At 37.8% G+C, this 20,450-nt stretch overlaps 2 protein-coding genes across 2 annotated transcripts in view; one reads left to right on the forward strand and one right to left on the reverse strand.

The window, feature by feature from the left end:
* ACAD11 (acyl-CoA dehydrogenase family member 11) overlaps window positions 1–20,450 on the reverse strand; it is a 29,503-nt gene that overhangs the window by 2,017 nt on the left and 7,036 nt on the right. The window contains exons 7-17 of the mRNA XM_075705760.1: window positions 19,930–20,051; window positions 18,762–18,868; window positions 18,513–18,636; window positions 16,736–16,813; window positions 16,204–16,342; window positions 15,984–16,091; window positions 14,729–14,827; window positions 4,115–4,181; window positions 2,504–2,589; window positions 2,243–2,314; window positions 1,177–1,331 (exon numbers count right to left, since the gene is read on the reverse strand). Coding sequence (XP_075561875.1) covers window positions 1,177–1,331; window positions 2,243–2,314; window positions 2,504–2,589; window positions 4,115–4,181; window positions 14,729–14,827; window positions 15,984–16,091; window positions 16,204–16,342; window positions 16,736–16,813; window positions 18,513–18,636; window positions 18,762–18,868; window positions 19,930–20,051 — 1,157 coding nt within the window. The remainder of the gene's footprint in view (window positions 1–1,176; window positions 1,332–2,242; window positions 2,315–2,503; window positions 2,590–4,114; window positions 4,182–14,728; window positions 14,828–15,983; window positions 16,092–16,203; window positions 16,343–16,735; window positions 16,814–18,512; window positions 18,637–18,761; window positions 18,869–19,929; window positions 20,052–20,450) is intronic.
* On the forward strand, window positions 7,806–11,743 carry ACKR4 (atypical chemokine receptor 4). Its single transcript, XM_009485127.2, is given in 2 exon segments — window positions 7,806–7,882; window positions 10,663–11,743. Coding segments are annotated over 2 exon segments (1,158 nt in total).

Consider the following 20,450-nt stretch of genomic DNA (forward strand, 5'->3'; position numbering starts at 1 on the left):
GCTGCAGGAGGCATGAGCAAACGTGCCGCACTTGCTTCAGTGCAAAGTCTGGGGGCTCAGCTCATGCCAGCAAAGGTGAGCTGAACCTGGGTGGAGGTGTTCAGACACGCTCTTCTGCTGACAGCTCCCCGGGGTTGTAACTAACTGCCATGCGGGCAGTGGTGACAGTCAGCCTGCTACCCAAGACAGCCAACAGCTTCACCTCTTCCTTAGCTATCGCAGAGCTGTGAAGAACCTACGCTGGCTGTGTAGCTGGCCTCCAGGTCATGCCTGTGGCTTCATCAAACACAGGTTTTACTTTAATGAGTTTCTGAGAAATAGAGTGCACCTCATCCAACTCTTATTAATTCTAGGTTATGGTCGTGAATGGAAGTTTGGCAATGACATGACTGGAAAATGGATATGTAAGATTATTTCCTCTGGATCTGTACAAACAATTTTTTATAACCTGTGCCAGACACTAATTCAGTTTCCTCTTTCCATTGCCTTTACTTGTTTTTTCCAATAAAGTCATCCTATCTGTTGGATAAGACTGAGGAACACTTGAAATGTGATAGGCGAACTACTAAATGCTGATGGTTCCTACAAAAAGCAGACTGTTGTCTTTTTGTTATTCTAGCAAGCTCTCTCTCACGAAACAGTATTTCAATTCCAGAGCAAGATAAGACCAAAAATCCCCATATGGCCTTGGTTTGGTCTGTACTTTCATAAGTAAGTACAAATAATTGATCAGAGAAGTAAAATTTTTAGACAAATTTAGACCCTTGAGCATCACCGGTAATCATGAACAGAGATGTCTAGGTGACAAATTCAATATACAAAAATGGTGAATTCAGATTGTAACTACAGAAACATATGCTGTATGCCAGAAAAAATACCTGTCCCAATTGATCAGTGAAAGCAGAGAAAAAACCACGGTGACAAAAATCTGTATTCAAATCCAGCACAGGATCTCCAATTCATGGCAAGGGGAAAAAAAATCTCAGGTTATAGTGAAAAATGGGAGCCTCGCCATGTGATTTTTTTCTGTTGCCAACTGAAGTGTTATGAATAGGAATTCAAGGTTAGGGCACATCTATTGCAATGTCCATTATCAGAGTCACAAGGTTCTGTGTGGGCAAAACAAAGGGTGATGTCTGGAGCATGTTAATTGAGACAAAGAGGGAACATGCTTACGTGGTGATACAGTTTCTTCCCAAAAGTCTCTCTCTGTGCTGCACGCTGGCACATTATCTGTAAAGCAGTTTCAGCCGCACCAATGGACCTCATGCAGTGATGAATACGGCCTGGCCCAAGCCGACCTTGAGCTATCTCAAACCCCCTGCCCTCACCTGGTTGGAAAGAAAAACAGGCACATGTAGACTCCTTGATTCCCACTTGAAATGATCCATGGCACTGAGCAGAAGTGACCTCATAGCACCAGAGCTAGAAGCAAGCTTCTTAAAAGCTTATTTTGCAGAACTGTTTCTTGTTTACTCCAACTAGATCTATATTGACACACTGTTAATAATACTTACAGCACAAAGGACACTCAGATGTTTTCTGAGAGGGTTTGTTTTACCTGTTTTAATTTAAATATTGTTAATCTTACATTGAAAATATATCTGTGAGATTTGGTAGGAGAATTTGAGGGAAGACTTTGAGGTTTCCAGGTCCTAGGGCTACTCAAGAGAGAAAGCTCTTCCAGGGAAATAAAAATAGCAGAGAGGAAATACTATAAATTCTGATTTCTTCCAAGTGAGAGAAGTAGAGCAAAGTTCTCCCTGCAGAAGGTCACAGTGCTGGCCTGCTTATTCTTTCATTTTATTTTCAGTTCTGCTAAGTCTGCAGACACCCAGGCTTGGATGGCCATGGACTACAGCGGAATGCTCTTTTTAAAAGAATCTGTAAAGTCTATGAAAACTGGTTTTGGGGAAAGAATGCCACTAACAGTTTCTGCCTTGCTCTGCCTCAGGGAAGTGATTTTCGCATGACAGCTACAGCTGCCCTGCTTCCTTCAATCACCTTTCTGCTCTAAACAAGTTATATTCAAGCAGCAGGTAGACCACTAAAGGAAGGGTAGGCTCCCTCTTACACGTGTTTGAGACCCTGGCTCAACCGACCATAGCTGGACACACCTCACCTAAGGAGTCCCCCATAAGCTGTTTACGATAACTTACGGTGATTTATAAAATAAACCACTATTTCCTAAAACTTTGTTTATTGCTCTATGTATTAAAAAGGAACTAATGCTGAAACTCACCCAGTATTATACTGGAGACAGGTACTCGCACATCAGTAAAGTGTATCTCAAAATGTCCTCCATGGATCTCATCTACAGGCATAGAAAAAACACAACAGCAGGGTAAAACGAAGGAAAATAAAAATACAGGTCTTCAATTCCTAATCCTTTTTCTGTATATGCATTTTACTGATTCATTTCATATACAATATTTATTAGTATTACCACAACTCCTGAGAGTGCTAAAAATTAATACACATATAGCTGATAAATATCATGTACCCAGGTAGCCAAACACTGAGAGGGGTCTTATCAGCTTCAGCCCTGGAGTGTCCATGGGAACAATGATCATACTGTGCTGCTCGTACCTGATCAAGACAAAATGCACAAGTTATGATTAATTTTGAGCCTCCCTTCTGTCTCCTCCCTCCACTTTTTTAATTATCTATCTTCAATTTAGCACTTGCATAAAGACAATATTGACATTTACCTACACCAGTTACAGCCCTCCTGCCCGCATGCAGTGTGGCATGCATGCTTCAACACTCCTTGAATCACCAGTCAACAAGTAAAAATGTACTACTGGCATCTAACGCACCGTGACCAAAAAACTACTACTCTGTCACTTCTATGCAAGTACTTCTGTATCACCCAGTCCATCTCCTCTCCCCTGCATTTATTTTTTGTTCCTAAAGCGTGTTTATCATCATCATGATCTTGGCTTGCCTATAGTTCAGGAAAAGAATCCCTATGTTTAAATTCCTTCAGAATATTTAAGGTTAGTTAGTAGTCACACAGAACTGGAGGTGACATCCCAGGTGCCTCAATTCAGTCTCCAGTTCTAGGCAGTGCAGTATCACATAACCTCTCCATGAACTTCTGTTCGGCTTCGAAGAGCTCAGCAGATGCCACTGTCTGTACAGCCGCTGGACAAACCATCCTGTATACTGTAAGCAAGTTACTGTTTAATTCTCAATGGAACCTAGCCAAATCTAAACATTTAAGATAATCAGCGGAATTTGGGCTAACATCCAAAATAGAGATATAAATGTTCCAATTCTTTTGTATTACAAGCTGTGTGATTTTAATTGAATCAGACACGAAGCATTTTATTCATTGCTTGTGTAAGTTCTTGTAAAAGGCAATTTTAGTCTGATAATAAGAGCTGAACAACATATTTATTTTAAACAAGAAGAGGGAATTATTATATTTACACATATAGGAATGGAATGAGTAGGTCTGATAAAAGATGTGCAATGCTCTCTGCTCACACAACTTCACATAACAAACATGCCATGTTTCAAACTTAACTTCCTATACCTACAGATAACTTTGTGAAAAATTAGTAGGTAACTTCAGGTCTCTGATGTGCCACTTCTACTCATTCTGTTCAGGGAAGCTCTGAAAAGTTTTGGTTTTATTATCATTTAAGCAAGAAATCTTACTCCTGTTAATTGTCTTATATACTATACTTATGAAATAAATTGTAAGCCAGAGATAAGTTGTTGGTTGAACAACTGATGCAGACTAAAACTAACGTGACCAAGATAAAGTTAGTGAACCCCCGCAAATTTCCTGATCCAATTCATCACACAGCTGCACAAACACTAGAGCTAGCGCAATGGAGGGGGGAAGCACGCGGATGCAAGCTGGTGACAGTGAAAAGGTTGGGAGGCTTCAGTCATCAGCAGCTGACAGCAAAACACGAGCTTGGTCAGCAACATTTTTCTCTAAACAGACACATGCACAGGTTTAAAATTCCCCTGTAATTCATAAGCACATCCAACTGATCAAGGCAATTAAAGGTATTTCACTTAACAAAATTTTTGCAAGCAGTGACTCCTCCAGAAAACAAGTTTTAGGTACCTCTTTGAATCTCGAAGGAATCCTTACCTGGATGCTGAGGAGTTTTTGGTTTTGCCCATTACAATTGCAACTTTGCAATTTGGGCTCCCAGCACCTTAAAAAAGCCACAAAAACAAAAATAATTTTCAATATAAAAATCTCAATGTAGAATCAAATGAAGTTTCATACAAATAAATCTTACTCCCTCCCTTTCGTGATACAGGAGCAAAAGCATGCAATCTACTTCTGTGTTTATACTCTGAGTAATCTGACTGAAACAAAACACATCTTATTGCATGACATGTAAAAGGGAGTTGACCTGTGGGGAGGGGAACAATGAAAAGCCAAACCAAACCCTCCAGGACCCAGCTCCATGATCTATTTCTATGAAAAGAGAACAAGAAGGTACTTGAAATGGAATCTCTGCAAAGCTTGCCATCTGCATTGAGATAGCAATTAAAAATTTACTGATTGTTACATACGTCAGGTATAATCCTGCCCCCTTTTCCCTAGCTTTATTGCCTGTGAGAGACTTTGAAAGGAACGAGAGCATGCCACGTCTACCCATTTTTTGAACACTTCCAGGGATGGTGATTCCACCACCTCTCTGGGCAGCCTGTTCCAATGCTTGACTACCCTTTCTGTGAAGAAATATTTCCTAATATCCAACCTAAACTTCCCCTGGCACAGCTTAAGCCCATTTCCTCTCGTCCTGTCGCTAACTACGTGGGAGAAGAGACCAACACCCACCTCACTACAACCTCCTTTCAGGTAGTTGTAGAGAGCGATAAGGTCTCCCCTCAGCCTCCTCTTCTGTCTCCATTACAGCTAAGCAAGTAAGTGTGATAACGAAAGCACACCTCAAGGTGAGATGCTGCCATTTCAGAAGTAAAACTTCTTAAAACTATAAAGACTGGATGATCTATGTGGTAATGAAATGCTGACCACATTATAACCAAATTATGCAAATAAGGCTATCAAAGGGTTACCATGGTGACTTTGCTACTACTTCAGCGTAACTTCTCTGGAATGACCTTTTTTTCCCACTTTATGCAACTGATTTTAGTTTGCACTTCAAAGAAAAATCCGAGTGGAAATCATTACCTGAAAATAATCTGATAGTATTTCAAGCCATTGATAACATTATTTGATACAAGTCTTTGTAACATAAAGACATTGTACATTTTAATGTAAAAGTCCTAAAGCAAATTCTACCATTAGTTAAAATGACATTTTATTTCTAAGAGCCTTAATCCTCACTATCTTTTTCTTTAAAGGTTTCTTAGCACCAAAGCATGCTCTCGTTCCTTTCAAAGTCTCACACAGGCAATACAGCTAGGGAAAAGGGGGCAGGATTATACCTGATGTATGTAACAATCAGTAAATTTTTAATTGCTATCTCAATGCAGATGACAAGCTTCGCAGAGATTTAATTCAAGATCTGTACCAACTCGGTTTGTTCTAAGGTCAGAAACGAAGATGACTTTTTAACTTCTCTGGCAGCTGTTACCACAAAGTTTGGGAGCCTCTGGTCTAGACAATAAAACCACCTGGCTTTGAGCTGAGCAACTTCCTCCAAAGAACAGCCACTGTAATGGCCAGGAAGTGGGAGAGAGATTTATTTCGTTCTGATAAATACTGCCTGTTTTGAGGGTCAGACTGTTGGCTGCTTACTTTCCTCTTGCAATATATTCATTCATTGTTTTCAAAGTGGGGTTATATTTGTGGCCCATGAGCTGTACAATGCTAACGAGCTAAAATACCTGAGTGAAAAGCTGGGGTGGGGGGGAATAAATCAGCTTGGTAAAAAAAAAAGGTAGATCTCAAAAAGTTAGCTCATTTGGGCAACTGCAACAAGTGGGTGACCAACCCCAAAATAACACAACATATGCTTTGCAATGTACTACCCTGCAAAGAGAAATGCTACACTCTTAAGTGGTATTTTCTAAACCGCATTTATCTTGAAGTGAGGTTTACAACAAAAGATATTTTGACTCTCTGGAACATCTCCAAAAACTGTTTTGTAAACAACCCTCAAGTCACATCCCTACTTCAAAAGAAGTCAAATTTTAACATGTTGTATGAAAAAAAATCAGAAGAAGCTTTTCATGTTGAACTTAGTGAGGAGTTCACCGAGAGCTAGACATCTGGTTTGATGCTCTAAATTATTAGTACAAGTTTCTGGAAGGCAAATGAATACCTCTGTTTCATATGTACTTTTTCCCATCTGAACACAGCAAAGGAAGGCAGATTCCTGGCCTTTCCACTCCTTAGAGTCTGAAGTTCTGAACACCCAAATCAAATTTTATGCAACTTTGACCCATAAACACCAGAAAGTTCTGGTCTAATGCAAGACTCTGAAACAGACTCCAGTGGTTTGGAAGAAATGCAGACTGTCTGGATGGAATAAATCTCTCATTTGTAAATGGCATTTTTACATTACTCAAAGAATTCAAAGAAGCTGCTGGTGGATGGGGGAAAGAGTCAGAGAAGCCTGTCATTTTGACAGGAGTTAGAAGTAGTTTTGCAAGAAACTCACAATTGAACAAATAGAATTAGTAGAGAATTTAGAAGGTCAGTTTTAAGCATATTTCCATATTGATAAGATTTTTAATAAGCCTTTTCATATATATGCCTGCACAACCAGTCCAAAATTTTTAAACCACAATGCTGCTACATTGGGGAACACTGTAAGTTTAACTAATGTATTATATTTTTTAAGTCTTCATGGCACTCACATAGGCAAAGACGATGATATTTTAAAATGTGCTTAGAGGATTGATCACCATCCTATTAGAAACCTAATCTTTGCTATCAGGGGGTGTAACATGCTTAAGATTACTGATCTTCACACAATCAACTTATACAGGTTCTTTCTGGTGGAGAGTACTAAATGTGGCACAGACACAGACAGTACAACCTTTACTTAAAGAATCTGCCATATAACCTGGTTTCAGAAGCCAATAGCACTTAATTCTTGCACTCTAGTTACCTATTTTTCAGTGTCCATAGATAGAATAGCATCTTTTCATTTATCTGCCTGGCTTGCAATTTCTGTAGAAATATTATCAAACACTAACTTGATTATGAGTCTGACTGGTAGCATTCAAGTCCCTGAGAACTCTCCCATGGGGTGCAGGACTATCTGCTTATACTCTGGTTGACAATTTACCACCTGTTTTCACACCTTTTCCCTATGATCTTCCTGGTTTTGTTCAATATCACATACTGAAAGAGCAACTTCCCTCATCTTACAAAAAGCAAACTAATTTTCTATTTTATCCCCTAATAAGTTGCTTAAAAAGGGGATATAAGGAACCCTTAAAACCTTAAAGAGGCAGCCATCAAAAGCACAGTAGTGTCCTGAGGAAAGAATACAGTGACGCCATACAGGTAACTCTGCCTCAGACAGACTTCCCCCTCTTTCTCTCCTTTTCAAATTTTAAATGTGTGATTTCATAAAAGCCTTGTAATTATGTTTAAAAAAAAAAATGTGGACTTTCAGGAATAAAAAACCCACCACCACAGTGAAATAGTAGGAAAGTCTTGACCTTCAAAAGAACACTTGCATTCCGGTTGGAACAGGGAAGAATGTACGTGTTCAACATGAGTTTCCAGGAAAGCAGGATTTTTATTTCTGTTTGTTTTTTTTTTTTTTTTTTTTTTTTTTAACTGGCAAGTCAAAATGAAAGTGCAACTGACTTCCAGATGAGGGTGTGGTGCTTGAAGACAAAATGCAATGTGTCAGACCAATTGAGATCATTTCACTGAAGCACATCTCAACCGCAGTATCTGCTACTAGTCTGCTGACAAAAGGTTAGTTTTGTTTTAATATTTACTGCTCTGTATATTAAGTGTGATATACTTATTTACATAGAGAAGAGCTAGGATTTACTCTTAGTTAAGCTGGCTTTACAGAGAGACATAATTTCACTAAGGCACATGCTCATTTCCAGTCTTAAAATTATAGATTTGTTCAGTAGAACAGAATAGTGCTTCATTCATTAAAGAAAAAATCTGTTTAAACTGGGGATATTAACTTCATTCAACATGTATTCATACAATCCCATGTCAAGTTTAAACACACAGAAACACTGAATTTGTATCTAAATAGAAGGCTGGAATAATTCTGCAAGAAAACATGCAAAGCTGTCTATTAATATATCTATTAATATACCTCCTAGAAAACAGTACTTGAAAAAATAGCTGAGGTTCTGAACTGTTTGGGTACTTGGGGGCAGCTTTGTATGTGATAAGATTCCTTTCTGTGCATAACATCCTGAGAAGTCTCCAGCTGTAAGATGCAGTGTACCCACAGCAATTTGATTCTGTAAGAAATTCCACGTGGGCAGCTCGCTGTGTGGGATGGAGACTAAACTAAGCCTGTTCCACTGCTGTTTGGCACCTGACTCCCATGGGACTGCTTTGCTTTATGTAAAGGGCATGTGTACGTGCGCCTGAGGAACAACATTAACAGGAATGACAAATATGAATAGGTATGCTGGCCAAAACATAACCGTGTTTTTCAGAGAGAAATATCAACTGTTGCATTTTAGATAACTTTGTTTCTGTCAAGAACTCAGGTCAGCCAAAAACATCAGACAGCAGAGCACGTTCCTTGTCACAGCCAAAATGCTTTGTGATACACAGACTTCTTGAAGTTAGCACTGAAATGTTTATTGGTTTGCTTTCAAGCAAATTTGCCAGTGATCCAATTTGATTAAGCATTCCCAGATGAGTTCTGTAAGAAGTGTTTTAGACCACAACCAAATATTTTCAGTTTAACTTTTAATCTTCCTCTAATCTTGGCTAAGTGGATTAAACTCTCCCTGCAGCAGTTTCTCTTCTACTTAAAAAAAAGAAAACAACCCCCCAAAACCAATATTTGCTGCTGATGCCTGAAACTCTCCTCAAAGTACTATAAAGCTGCAAAAGATTACCCCTGCTGAAAAATCCTGCTAACACAGCTTGTTAGGCATAGAACAGACATCCCTTGCCAAACTAATAAATAGAATTACTGTATTTTTTCCATTCTGTACACCTCATTTAGGCAACAGTAAATGACAGATTACAAGACTTAAAACAAGAGTAATCGTTATTTAAAGTTTAATGGGCAGTGTTTTGAAATGTTAAGAAAGTAATCCAACAAAGGCATTAAGGATGAAGCCAAACCAAATAGTTAATTTCTGACTAACTCACTGTTAAGAAAATTTAGATAGCAGATTCACTGGAAAAAAAAAATCAGCAAAAATAGAAATTATTCATTTATTTCTATTTAATTGGTCTGCATCCCTGAATATGAGATCAATCAGTAAGTTATTTTTCCTGGTAGACAGAATACATTAGAAAATTTTTGAGATACTGTTTATAATAAAGGTTTGGCAACCCTTCATTTAAATCCTTGTCTAAAAAACAGAAATGGTATTTGGAGTTTTTTCAAGCTTGAAAAAGCCAAGCTTGAAAAAGCTCTGGGGCAGAATATCAGATAAGAATGTGCTTTCAGTAACATTGGCCTCACATTCTGAAACACTGCAGATGATGAGAAAGGGGGATGTGTTTTTCATTCTCAGCTACTTTTTTCTACTTCTGTTAAGAAATCTTGATCTCATTTATTTCAAGAAAACAGGGCACTGCAAGACTGTAGTTTACAACAGAAAGAATTTCAGCAAATTAGTCCATGAACACAATTACAGAAAAATAAGAAAATACGGTAGGACATGATTTGCTTAAGACACAGTCTTAAGATGCAAACACTCAAAACTTCAACCCTAAGCTGGCGGTGAGAATACAGCCTTAGTGTTTACGGAATAAATCTGTCATGAGATAGTACTTGAAAAAACAGCTGAGGTTCTGAGCTGTTTGGGTACTTGGGGGCAGCTTTGTATGTGATAAGATTCCTTTCTGTGCATAACATCCTGAGAAGTCTCCAGCTGTAAGATGCAATGTACCCACAGCAATTTGATTCTGTAAGAAATTCCACGTGGGCATAAGGCCGCTCGCTGTGTGAGATGGAGTCTAAACTAAGCCTGTTCCACTGCTGTTTGGCACCTGACTCCACTGCTGTGCTTTATGTAATGGGCATGCATATGTGTGCCTGAGAAACAAACAAGCACACTCTCTCTATATTATACTCATATCCCAAATTTGCCAAAATTTATCATAGTAGGCACAGAATACTACCACTTGCCTCAGCTTTAATCTGTTAGTATTCCTTATCCACTCTATTATAACAGCATTTACAGCCTTCAGCTGGTACTCCTTTGCTTTGCAGAGGCTGTAGAGAGCATCTTGCAATCTCAAACACTAAGGTTAATGAAAGCATTTCAATTGAATCCATTTTAGTTTGCACTGCATACATGGATGTAGTCAGTTACCCCGTTTCATGTGAGAATTTGAGACTGTCTGTTGTGGCTCCGTCACTGTCTAGCTCTGCTTTGATTATTTATGAATGTATTCTCAATATCCAACTTCTTTAAACTTGAGATGGATATGCAAACCTGAGCAAGGGTTTTAAGTTTCAACAGAAATTTTAAAACTTAAAACCAGTATTACTTCTTTGGTGTTCCCATCTCCCCCCCTTTTTTTGTGTCTTGTAGCTTTGCCACGGGCTGGGATATGAATAACTCAACTGATTACTGGATTGAGGATGACGAGGATGATCTCAACTCTGTTATAGATTACAATACATATGAGTTTCTCTGTGAAAAAAGTGATGTGAGAAATTTCACTAAATTATTCCTTCCTGTGGTCTATGCATTGGCTTTCACTGTTGGAGTCGCTGGGAATTCATTAGTGGTCGCAATTTATGCCTATTGCAAGAAACCGAAGACTAAGACAGATGTATACATCATGCATCTAGCCATTGCTGATTTGCTCTTGCTCTTTACGCTCCCTTTTTGGGCTGCAAATGCAGTGCAGGGATGGGAACTTGGAAACTCGATGTGCAAGCTTACTTCTTCTCTGTACACCATGAATTTCAGCTCTAGCATGCTGTTCCTGGCCTGTATCAGTGAGGATAGATACAGGGCCACTTCTGAATCCCGGGGTCGTAGAAGAATTGGTGAACGCTGCAGTGTTACCTGCATCTGTGTCTGGCTGTTTGCCATTTTCCTCAGTATCCCTGAACTGATATTTAATCAAGTCAAGAAACACAATGACAAGAATGAATGTCTTCCTGTATTTCCAAAGGACATGGAAACACTCTTAAAAGCAACCATTCAAATCCTGGAAATTATCCTGGAATTTCTGCTTCCTTTCCTAGTAATGTTGATCTGCTATTCAGCTACTGCTCGAGCAATCTTTAGATCTGCAAATGCTAAAAAATCTAGACCTTTCCTGGTTCTGCTGGCAGTAGTGGCTTCTTTCATTATTACCCAGCTACCTTACAACATTGTTAAGTTCTGTCGAGCCATAGATGTAATCTACATGTTGATTACCAACTGTGATGCAAGTAAAACCATAGATGTCGCACTCCAGGTCACCAAGAGCATAGCTTTGTTTCACACCTGCCTGAACCCTCTTCTTTATGCCTTTCTGGGTGCCTCTTTTAAAATGCATATTATGAAAATTGCAAAAAATTATGGATACTGGAGAAGACAACAACAGAACGGAAGACCTGAAGAGATTTCTGTGAATTATGAAGACCAAACTGAAGAAACAGTTAGTTTCACTATATAGACTTTCCATTACTTTCATTATCTTATATAACCAAGGGAATTACTTACTAATTCTGGGGGTATTGTTTCAGCAGCTGTTTGTCTGCAACTCAACTTTTGGATTAATTTCTGAACTGCAGACTAGCCAAGACACTACAGTGCAGTTCAAAGTGGAACATGTTGATCAAAATTAAACATCAGGCAAGAACTAAATACTGAAATTCCTAGAAAAAACTAGAGCTATTTACTTAAAAAAAACAACAAACTAAAACCCAAACCCAAAAAACCCACCACAAACCCCAAACACCTAAAAAAACCCCAAGACTTAAATTTAAAAGGGTCACAGTACTAGGCACTTAAATAGCTGTGTAATGAACAATCTGTACATGTCTAAACATAGAATTAAAACAGAAAAAAGAACCATCAGCAATAAAATAGCAGTACAGGAACTTTTGTATCTAAAGTTAATAATCTTGTGTTTTTCCAACTATTTTGTAAAACTTTAGAACATTTGCCTAATAAGTCAGGTTTTTTTCCCCAGCTATCATTCCATAGATACACTTGCAGCTTGAAATGAGGTATCAGTTCATGGCTGAGAATTGGGGGCTGGGGTGGGGAGCCATTCTCTATGTGTTTCCACATATGTATAGCAGCAACACCCTCCACAAAAAACAGTAACTCCTTCTCTGTAACTACCAAAAATGACCTTTCACCTCTCCTTTTCTGCTCACCCTAAACTTCAACAAGCCCAGCGCCCTGTGGGAGACATTCTAGATCTCTGTAAATGTCATGTCAAATGCAAATGCCAAAGCAGTGCAGTGAAAGCATTAACAGAAATATAAGAAAAAGTCAAGTTAATCTTCAGATACAGGGCCTGGAATTTCTAGTCAGAATTTGTAAAATGAATCAAACACTGCAATAACTGTATCTGCTAAAATATACAGAGACACAATAAAATCAAAGAATACAAAAAGTGCACTGGCTGTCATTTATTCATATCTTCATGTTTGTTTTGTTTTAGTAGGTATTGACATCTCTCATCATAGGTATTTATCAACCAGCAAAGGCTAGAGGCCTAGCTTGATGAGTAAGAGTGGTTCTGATTCCATATGGAGCTCATGGTCAGTGGGATTTAGAGTTTTTCCATGGAGATGTACCAAAACTGTCCCCTGCTACAGTGCTGGTGAGGATTCCAGGAAAACAGCAGTTTTCCACAACTCACTGCAAGCATTTCAAATATATTGACACATTAGCTTTCAAAATTAAAAAAGAGGTATTACAGCATACTGATCCTGCCTTCAAACATCCCATGGGCTCTGACAAAATGCCTGATCTATGGCTTATGAAAGCCAACAAGAATCTCTCATTTTTAGACACTGTTCCTAGTTACACAATTATGGACTGGAAGAAAAAGCTCTAAAATGACAGACAAGAAACAACAGTAGCATAAACAAGACACAAGCCTCTTCTCTCTGTTTGGATGACAAAAGTTTACAGAATTTCTGCCCAGTATTTTGAGAAATACTAGGGCCTGAACGGGTAAGTCAGAAGTGTTTGACAGATGGTCTCACACGCACCATAAGTCTGACATGTTTAAACCATACTGGATTTTCTGTAGCTGTGCAAAACACCCATGCAGAACATGGTGAGAAATTCCAGTTCTTCCACGAAGCAACTGACTCCTTGCATGTCTGATTTATGATTTGTCTCCAGAAATACAGAGTGATTGCACCCAGAGTGACATTCTGACCAAGCTGTCAGGCTTCTGGAATTCCCAAACATCCAAGGTCCTAATGTCCCACTCAGAGTAAAAAGGAAAAAAAAAAAACCCCCGAAAAAACCAACAACAACAAAAACCCAAACAACCCCAAATCAAAACAAATGCCCCAAAAACCAACCAGTCAGAAAAGGAGACTCTGACTAAAGGCAGAGCTGCATATACGTATTTCTCAAACTTCTTGAAATTGCAGTGCCTTTTGTGCATCTGTCTTTATGCAAATCTGAATGTCCTAATTGTTTTTATCAGAAATAAGACAAACCAAATCATGCTTACTCTCTTATGTTTACTCTCCTTTTTATAATTCATGTAACTAATTTTATGAATAATATTTTGTGTGTGTGACCTACAAACCTTCCCATTATTTCCTTAGCACCTGCAACACACAGTTGGGAGACATTGACCCAGAGCAAAGGTAGCAGCCAGCAGTTAAGTGACATTCTCAGGTCAAGAGACAAGATACCATGCCCCCTTTTGTCACCAGTTTTGCAGTACTAGAAAAGAGAGAGAACCCTATCTTCTGGTGAGTCTAGGTATTGCACAAGCATGCATCAGTAGGTAGCCGCCACACTCAAAGGTACATAAATGAAACATTCAAGTTTCACTCCAGTTAGCAACTCAGTTTATGTAGCTGGCTTCCAAATTCCCAGGGAATGATGATTTTCCAGTTGTTGTCATGTATGTTTCAGTAAAAAAGTAATGGTACTATAGTATCAAGGACATTTACCACTTACAGTCTAATCCATTAATTATTCTGGGAAGTACAGTATAAGAAAATTACCTGTAAGAGTCAGCCCAACAGCATCACAGGCTAGTTTAAAAAGCAGCCAAATTTTACTGTAACTACACAGTATCCTCAAACATCATACACAAGCTGCCAAAGACAGCTTCATAAAAACAAAGTTTAAAGGCTACAGCCAAAAACATACAAGTTACCTGATGGAAAGAGGTAACATTGAGGGAACAATAGTTGCATTCATTGTCTGAATTGTCTGAACAAAATTCAGAGGTTCCAAAAAGGGCCCAAAACCCCAAATTGGATTCGAGTCTTGGACTTTGCTTCATAGAACAAAACCTCAATTCAGCGCTTTCCGTTGTTTTACATTCTATTGCCTTTACCCAAGAAAAGACAATTTTCCATCTTGAAATGGAGCACAAATATTTTTGTTTTATCAGTTCTTCGAAAGAATTTTAGGCTTAGCCATTCTTATTTAGGGTTTCCGTACTTACCACTGCTCCACCACTTCTTGCCATTGATCACGTAACTGCTTCCATCTCGCTCAATGCTGCATTGCATATTAGTGGCATCACTTGAAGCCACATCAGGTTCTGTGTTAAAGAAAAAAACAAAACAAACCACTGGATTAAATGTACAAGTAGTACCACCACCACAAATATAGGGATCAAGTTACACTGTATTGACAGTAACGCTGTTTTGCTCCCAGTAGAAAAGCTGTTTTCAGAACCTCACTCTGCTGGTGGTCAAAGGCATTCTACCTTCTTCTTGGGCTCAGACTAGTCTTTATAGTCAACAGCCTTTTTCCTTCCCCGATGTTTTTAAATCCTTCCCCCTTAATGTACTTAAGTCTTATCTCTCCTCAGCCCTTTTTCCCCCTAGGCTCTTCTCAAGTGAAAATAAAGACATTTAAACTAATTTTGTGAATGGTTTATAAAATAGGTTACATAAAGCAGTTGCCAGCAAAATGTCATCAATTATTGGTTGGAACGGGAAAGATTCTTCCTCTCTCCTTTCACCCTGAACTTCTTTTATAGGCCATCTTCTTTAAAGCAACAGCATCTCTTTCCACTTAGCGAACACAGTGAAACAGAATTTGCAAAAGTCCAGCTCTGCAAGACTGAGTTCTCTCAACTCCTGCCGACACAGAAAGATCAAGATTTTGACATCACATGTTCAAAGGTACCTTCCTAAATCAACAGCGAGGCCTTCCACAGATGCTGAATGCTACAAGCTTTCAGGAGCAAAAACGAATATAATGCTGAGCTACAGACATAAAGCAAGTGCATCATATGTTTTGCAAGTTATCTTCAGGTTATGTAATAAAACCTCTACCTATGACATACTGCAAAACTATACAACTTTAATCACCATAATCGTACTTGTACCTACATGTATGTTTGTAGAGAACCCCAAAGCACGTTACAAAAAAGGGTAAGTTCTATTGTAAATCTGCTTGGTACAATAAGATACATTTTACTAGTACTAAAAATAAACTGAAAATATATGGAAAGCAAATACTAATTATTGTAACCATGAAAAATGGTAACTATCAGGGAAGGGCAGCAAGGATGCTTCATTTTGCACTTATACCTCATACATGATTTCATATTCCAACACATTCACAGATACAGTGGAATTTTCTGTATTAATCATTAACACATAACAACTTGTAGTTTTGTACTTTTTGCATATGCCATGTGAAATTTCTGCCAATTGCCTCTAACTTTCTTCTGGAGAAAAATTTACCTGTCATGCAGAAGCAAGAACTAATCCTCCCTTCTAGAAGAGGCTCCAGCCATTCCTTCTTTTGCTCTTCAGTCCCATACATGTGCAGGACTTCCATGTTTCCAGTGTCTGTAAGAAATCAGCAGCCATGTTTACTTCTCGAGACACACAACCTGTAAGGTATAAGATGCCCAACTTTTCAATGCTCTCAGTGCTGTAGTTACGGGACAGGGTTGCTAACCTGGTGCATGACAGTTGAAAACCTCAGGAGCAAAGAAGCATTTCCCCATCTCCTCAGCTATTAGCGCATAGTCAAGCTGTCCGAGGCCACTGACATCTGGGAGAAAAAGGTTCCACAGACCTTCTGCTTTGGCCATTTCCTGTTGAAGGAATGAAGAGAGAAAAACATTAGCAATAAATCTTAAAAAAAAAATTAAATTTTGGCTTGCAGCCCATTTTCTTCCTTCTTGCCTTACATACTGTCCAATATATCTGATGCCTTTTTTTCAATCGCTATTTTCAACAGGTACAGACTTTGACTTAAAGTTCAGACATACCCCTCACAGAACTCACTTTTGCTTTTCTCCTCTGTCATTCGTATTTCTCACCTCCTTTTGTACACTGCCTTCTTCCTTTTCTTACACTGTTCCTCATGCTGTTTCCTTCCATGCAGAGTAAATTCACCAGCAGCATACACCAATCTTTCTTATGCTCCATGTCAGTGCCTGTTTCATTTGCTGCTAGCATGCTCGAGAATATATATTATCCCATACCTTCAGTCTCTCAAGCAGTGGTGGTTTCTTCCATTTTTCCTCCATATTTCCACGTCCAGCATAGTATTTTATTATTTCCTTAGAGAAACAATTAAAAAGATGCTTGTTTAAATTAAGAACGCATGTAACATACACAAGTAATAGTATGCTGCCTCTTCCAGCCCTACACCCCAAGAAACCAATAAAAAAATATTCAACACAGGTTTTTATTATATAGTTGGTTTCATTAAAAAATTAAAAATATAATTCAAAATCAAACTGCAATCTATTCATTTTGCAAGACTTCAAATGTGTCATGGAGATGACCCTAGTCAGTACCTTATTTCATACAGGGAAGTGGTTTGGGGTGGTTTAAAATATGTGATGATGATGGTAGAAGGTCAGTGTTTTCTGATGATACAAGTAACTGTTACCAACAGTACATACAAGAGGCATAAACCTAAACGTAAAACAACAAATAAAAGCCAGATGTACTGACACTTAAGATTCAGGTGTCCCATAACAATGTTCAGATAAAAAAAAAAAAAAAGATTAACTGGCTTTTATAACTGAGAAAAACCACAAAGAATACATTTTTTTCCTGACAAAATAAATCCTTAACAGATTATGTAAACAGCACCAATGATTAGTACTAAGTAAAACTGTATATTCAGTAATCCTAGTATTTTCACAAGTGTGTTTTAGTGAGGCCCAGCACTTCATCGAAGCTGGCCCAGAACTAGTTTTACAATGAATAAAAGTAGTGCCCTCTTCTGAAAAATCACACAATAAGACAAATTCCGAAGTAGAATTCACAAGTCCTGATTTACAATCCCTGTCATCAGAAATAACTGACAAGCACAATGCTACTCATCTGCAAAACTTGTATGGCTGCTTGTGCTTCATTTGTTTTTAAAGCAAGTACATTAACTACTGCAAGGCTTCCTTGGACAATCCAAAACTAGTTACAGACAGACTTTTAAGAAACTTTGCATATCAAGACTTTATGCTCTCAACCTGTCCTTGTGACAGGCAGATTTATTCATCTTTTAGAGTAGTATGTCCTCTGCAATTCTGTCTGACTGCAAAGAGGGGAGGGGGGAAGCCAAAAAACCCAATTCTGCTACAAAAGTAATCTGTGCTTTCATGAGGCTAAAAGTTGAACCAACTTTCTAAGTAGAAAATTTCTAATCTCTCTAGGCTAAGAAGTAAAATGCTTCATCTTATTTTCCCTTCCACTAATTAGGGACTTCTGTGGATATTTCACTATCTGATTTCAAAACTTCACTGGTATTAGATATACTGAGGAACAAGGCTACGTTGATACAATATGGAATCACATTTTTTGTCATAAAAGTCATACCTTAAAAAATAAGGCAAGAAACAGAAACATTCAACTGTATGGTTAAAAACAGCAGTTTCCATTTTTTAACTAAGCATCTTTGCGTTTAGTATATAAGAGTTCTAGGGTTTTGCTAGGGTTGAAAGTATTCTGGCAAATACCTTTAAAAAGTATCTCTTTTTAAAAAGAGTACCTCTTAAACTTTACAAAGTTTTAAAAGTAACTCATAGCTTTCATTAACAATGCATACAACATTTTAATTCTGAAAAAAAAATGCAGACTATAATGATTTCTGTTAATATTTTGCAATGCCACAAACATCACTGCATGAAAATAAGGCTGTTTAAAAAAAAAGATAAAAAATATAGGAGGGCATGACTTCTATACATAGTTTTACATTTTCATAACTCTAATCATAAAATGCTCATTTATAAATAGGTTACTAAAAGCTTTTACCTTCTCAGCTGGATATACGTGCTGTTTCATGAACTGCTTGACCTTCAGCAGAATTTCTTGGCCTTTTCTACTTTGATGGAACAACTCTCCAGAAATGCTGTGATGTGTGCTGCTGAAACATGACCTAAAGAAGAACATTTAATGCAATAACAGGTAATAATGTGAGCTTCCTTATACAGGCATTTAAGTAAGTGAAGACACTGTAAAAGCTTTGCCTGGCCTTTGACCAGTAGTTTAGACCACTCTTACCTTTTTGAGAGCTCTAACCCTCTCTCTGCCAAAGGCTTCACAATCTTAGCAAATTCATGACTGTTCTCTGCAGAAGCATTTCCAATGAGATATCTAGCATATACACCCTAAAAAAAAGAAACGCATATATGGTATAATTATGCTCTTAAAATTGTCTCTTTTTTTAGACTGGGGATTTCTTCAACTATGAAGGTAACACTTAAATGCACATATTCTTAATAGGAAAAAATTAGCACCCAGACAGATTTTACTGGAATATGTTAATATTGGGTTTGGTCCATTTCTGATATAATGGAGATGCTTGGTGCACAAGAGAAAAACAACATACCCCAGCTAAACGAAACTAAATGAAAATCACAAAAATTAGTAGGGTAAAAAAAAAGAAAAAGAAAAAAAAAGAAAAATACATCTGCTCATGGTACTGCAAGCAAGCCCAGCCTGTCCCTTAAGCCAAGTGACAACAGTATAAACCTATGATTATTATCCACAACTACATTCACTACCCACATATATACTCTTACTCCAAATTAATACCAGGTAGCTTATTCCACATTTGGTATGATGATCTCATGCTGCAACTCATAAAAATATACTTATGTCTCACAATGACTGAATATCTAATTAAACAGTTATTTCTGTTAGCAATGAATCAATGAAACTTATTTTCTCCTATAATCACACCTCAAGATTGGCCTCCTGTGCTCAAATTAAGCTGAGTTCACACCACACCCTTTTTCATCTGTGAGTGGCACTAACAGGATCTTACTTATCTATCCTGCTATATAATTTCATGAAAGGTGCAGAAACTTAGAAAGATCTTTGTTTCTCTGTAATGCAGGATTTAAATTAACCAGAGTCCAAAAAGGTAATGACAAAATTGCCTGTATACTGGAACATCAATAAGAAAAAGATCCACATATCCACATTTTCTTCCTTTTTAGCCTACTTTCCTAAGAAGTTAGCTATATCTAACACAAAGTACTTTATGTAGCAAGAATTTTATCCTAGAGAGTATCAGTCATAAGCATCTAAGACATAGTTTCTAAAGGAAAAAACTGACAAACAATGGTTATTTCTTAAATATGATTCACATTTAGAACAAGTATTACCAAACTACAAATAGTCATAATAAATATATGTGACATTTCAGCAAATGTGAGCGTATTACCTGAGATATTGCTGCCATTTTAAAATATGACAAAGCAAGAAAAAAATTAAAGTTGGATAAAGTAGTGCTAATACCCCGGCAGCGGCAGTAAATGGAAACCAGTTCTTCAAATGAAGGAGTTTCTACAAAAAACCAAGAGAATATTTTAGAACAGTCAATATTTTATATTTTTTCCGCCTTACTCTTCAAACACTTGTACAGCTTTTCAGCTTTATGAGATATTCCATTTACATAGTAAAAAACATGATTTATCATTTCTCATGACTGAAGTGTGACATGAAGAACCAAAAGGAAATACAGGCCGTCAAAATTCCAGATAAGCATAACACTTCCTACTGCTCCCCACCTTCACTCCAGTCAGGAAATTAATTGCAGCATGGGGATGGTTTTTTTGGTTTTTTTTGGAAGGGGGGTGTGGTTTTTTTTAAATAAATGACAAATTTACATTGAAATTCTAGTTTTCTTTCATTATCTCTAAGAAAGGTTCAAAATAAACTTTTACAGAAGCAGCACACTGTGGC

The sequence above is a fragment of the Pelecanus crispus genome, chromosome 2, assembly GCF_030463565.1.
Source record: "Pelecanus crispus isolate bPelCri1 chromosome 2, bPelCri1.pri, whole genome shotgun sequence".
NCBI classification, from domain to species: Eukaryota; Metazoa; Chordata; class Aves; order Pelecaniformes; family Pelecanidae; genus Pelecanus; species Pelecanus crispus.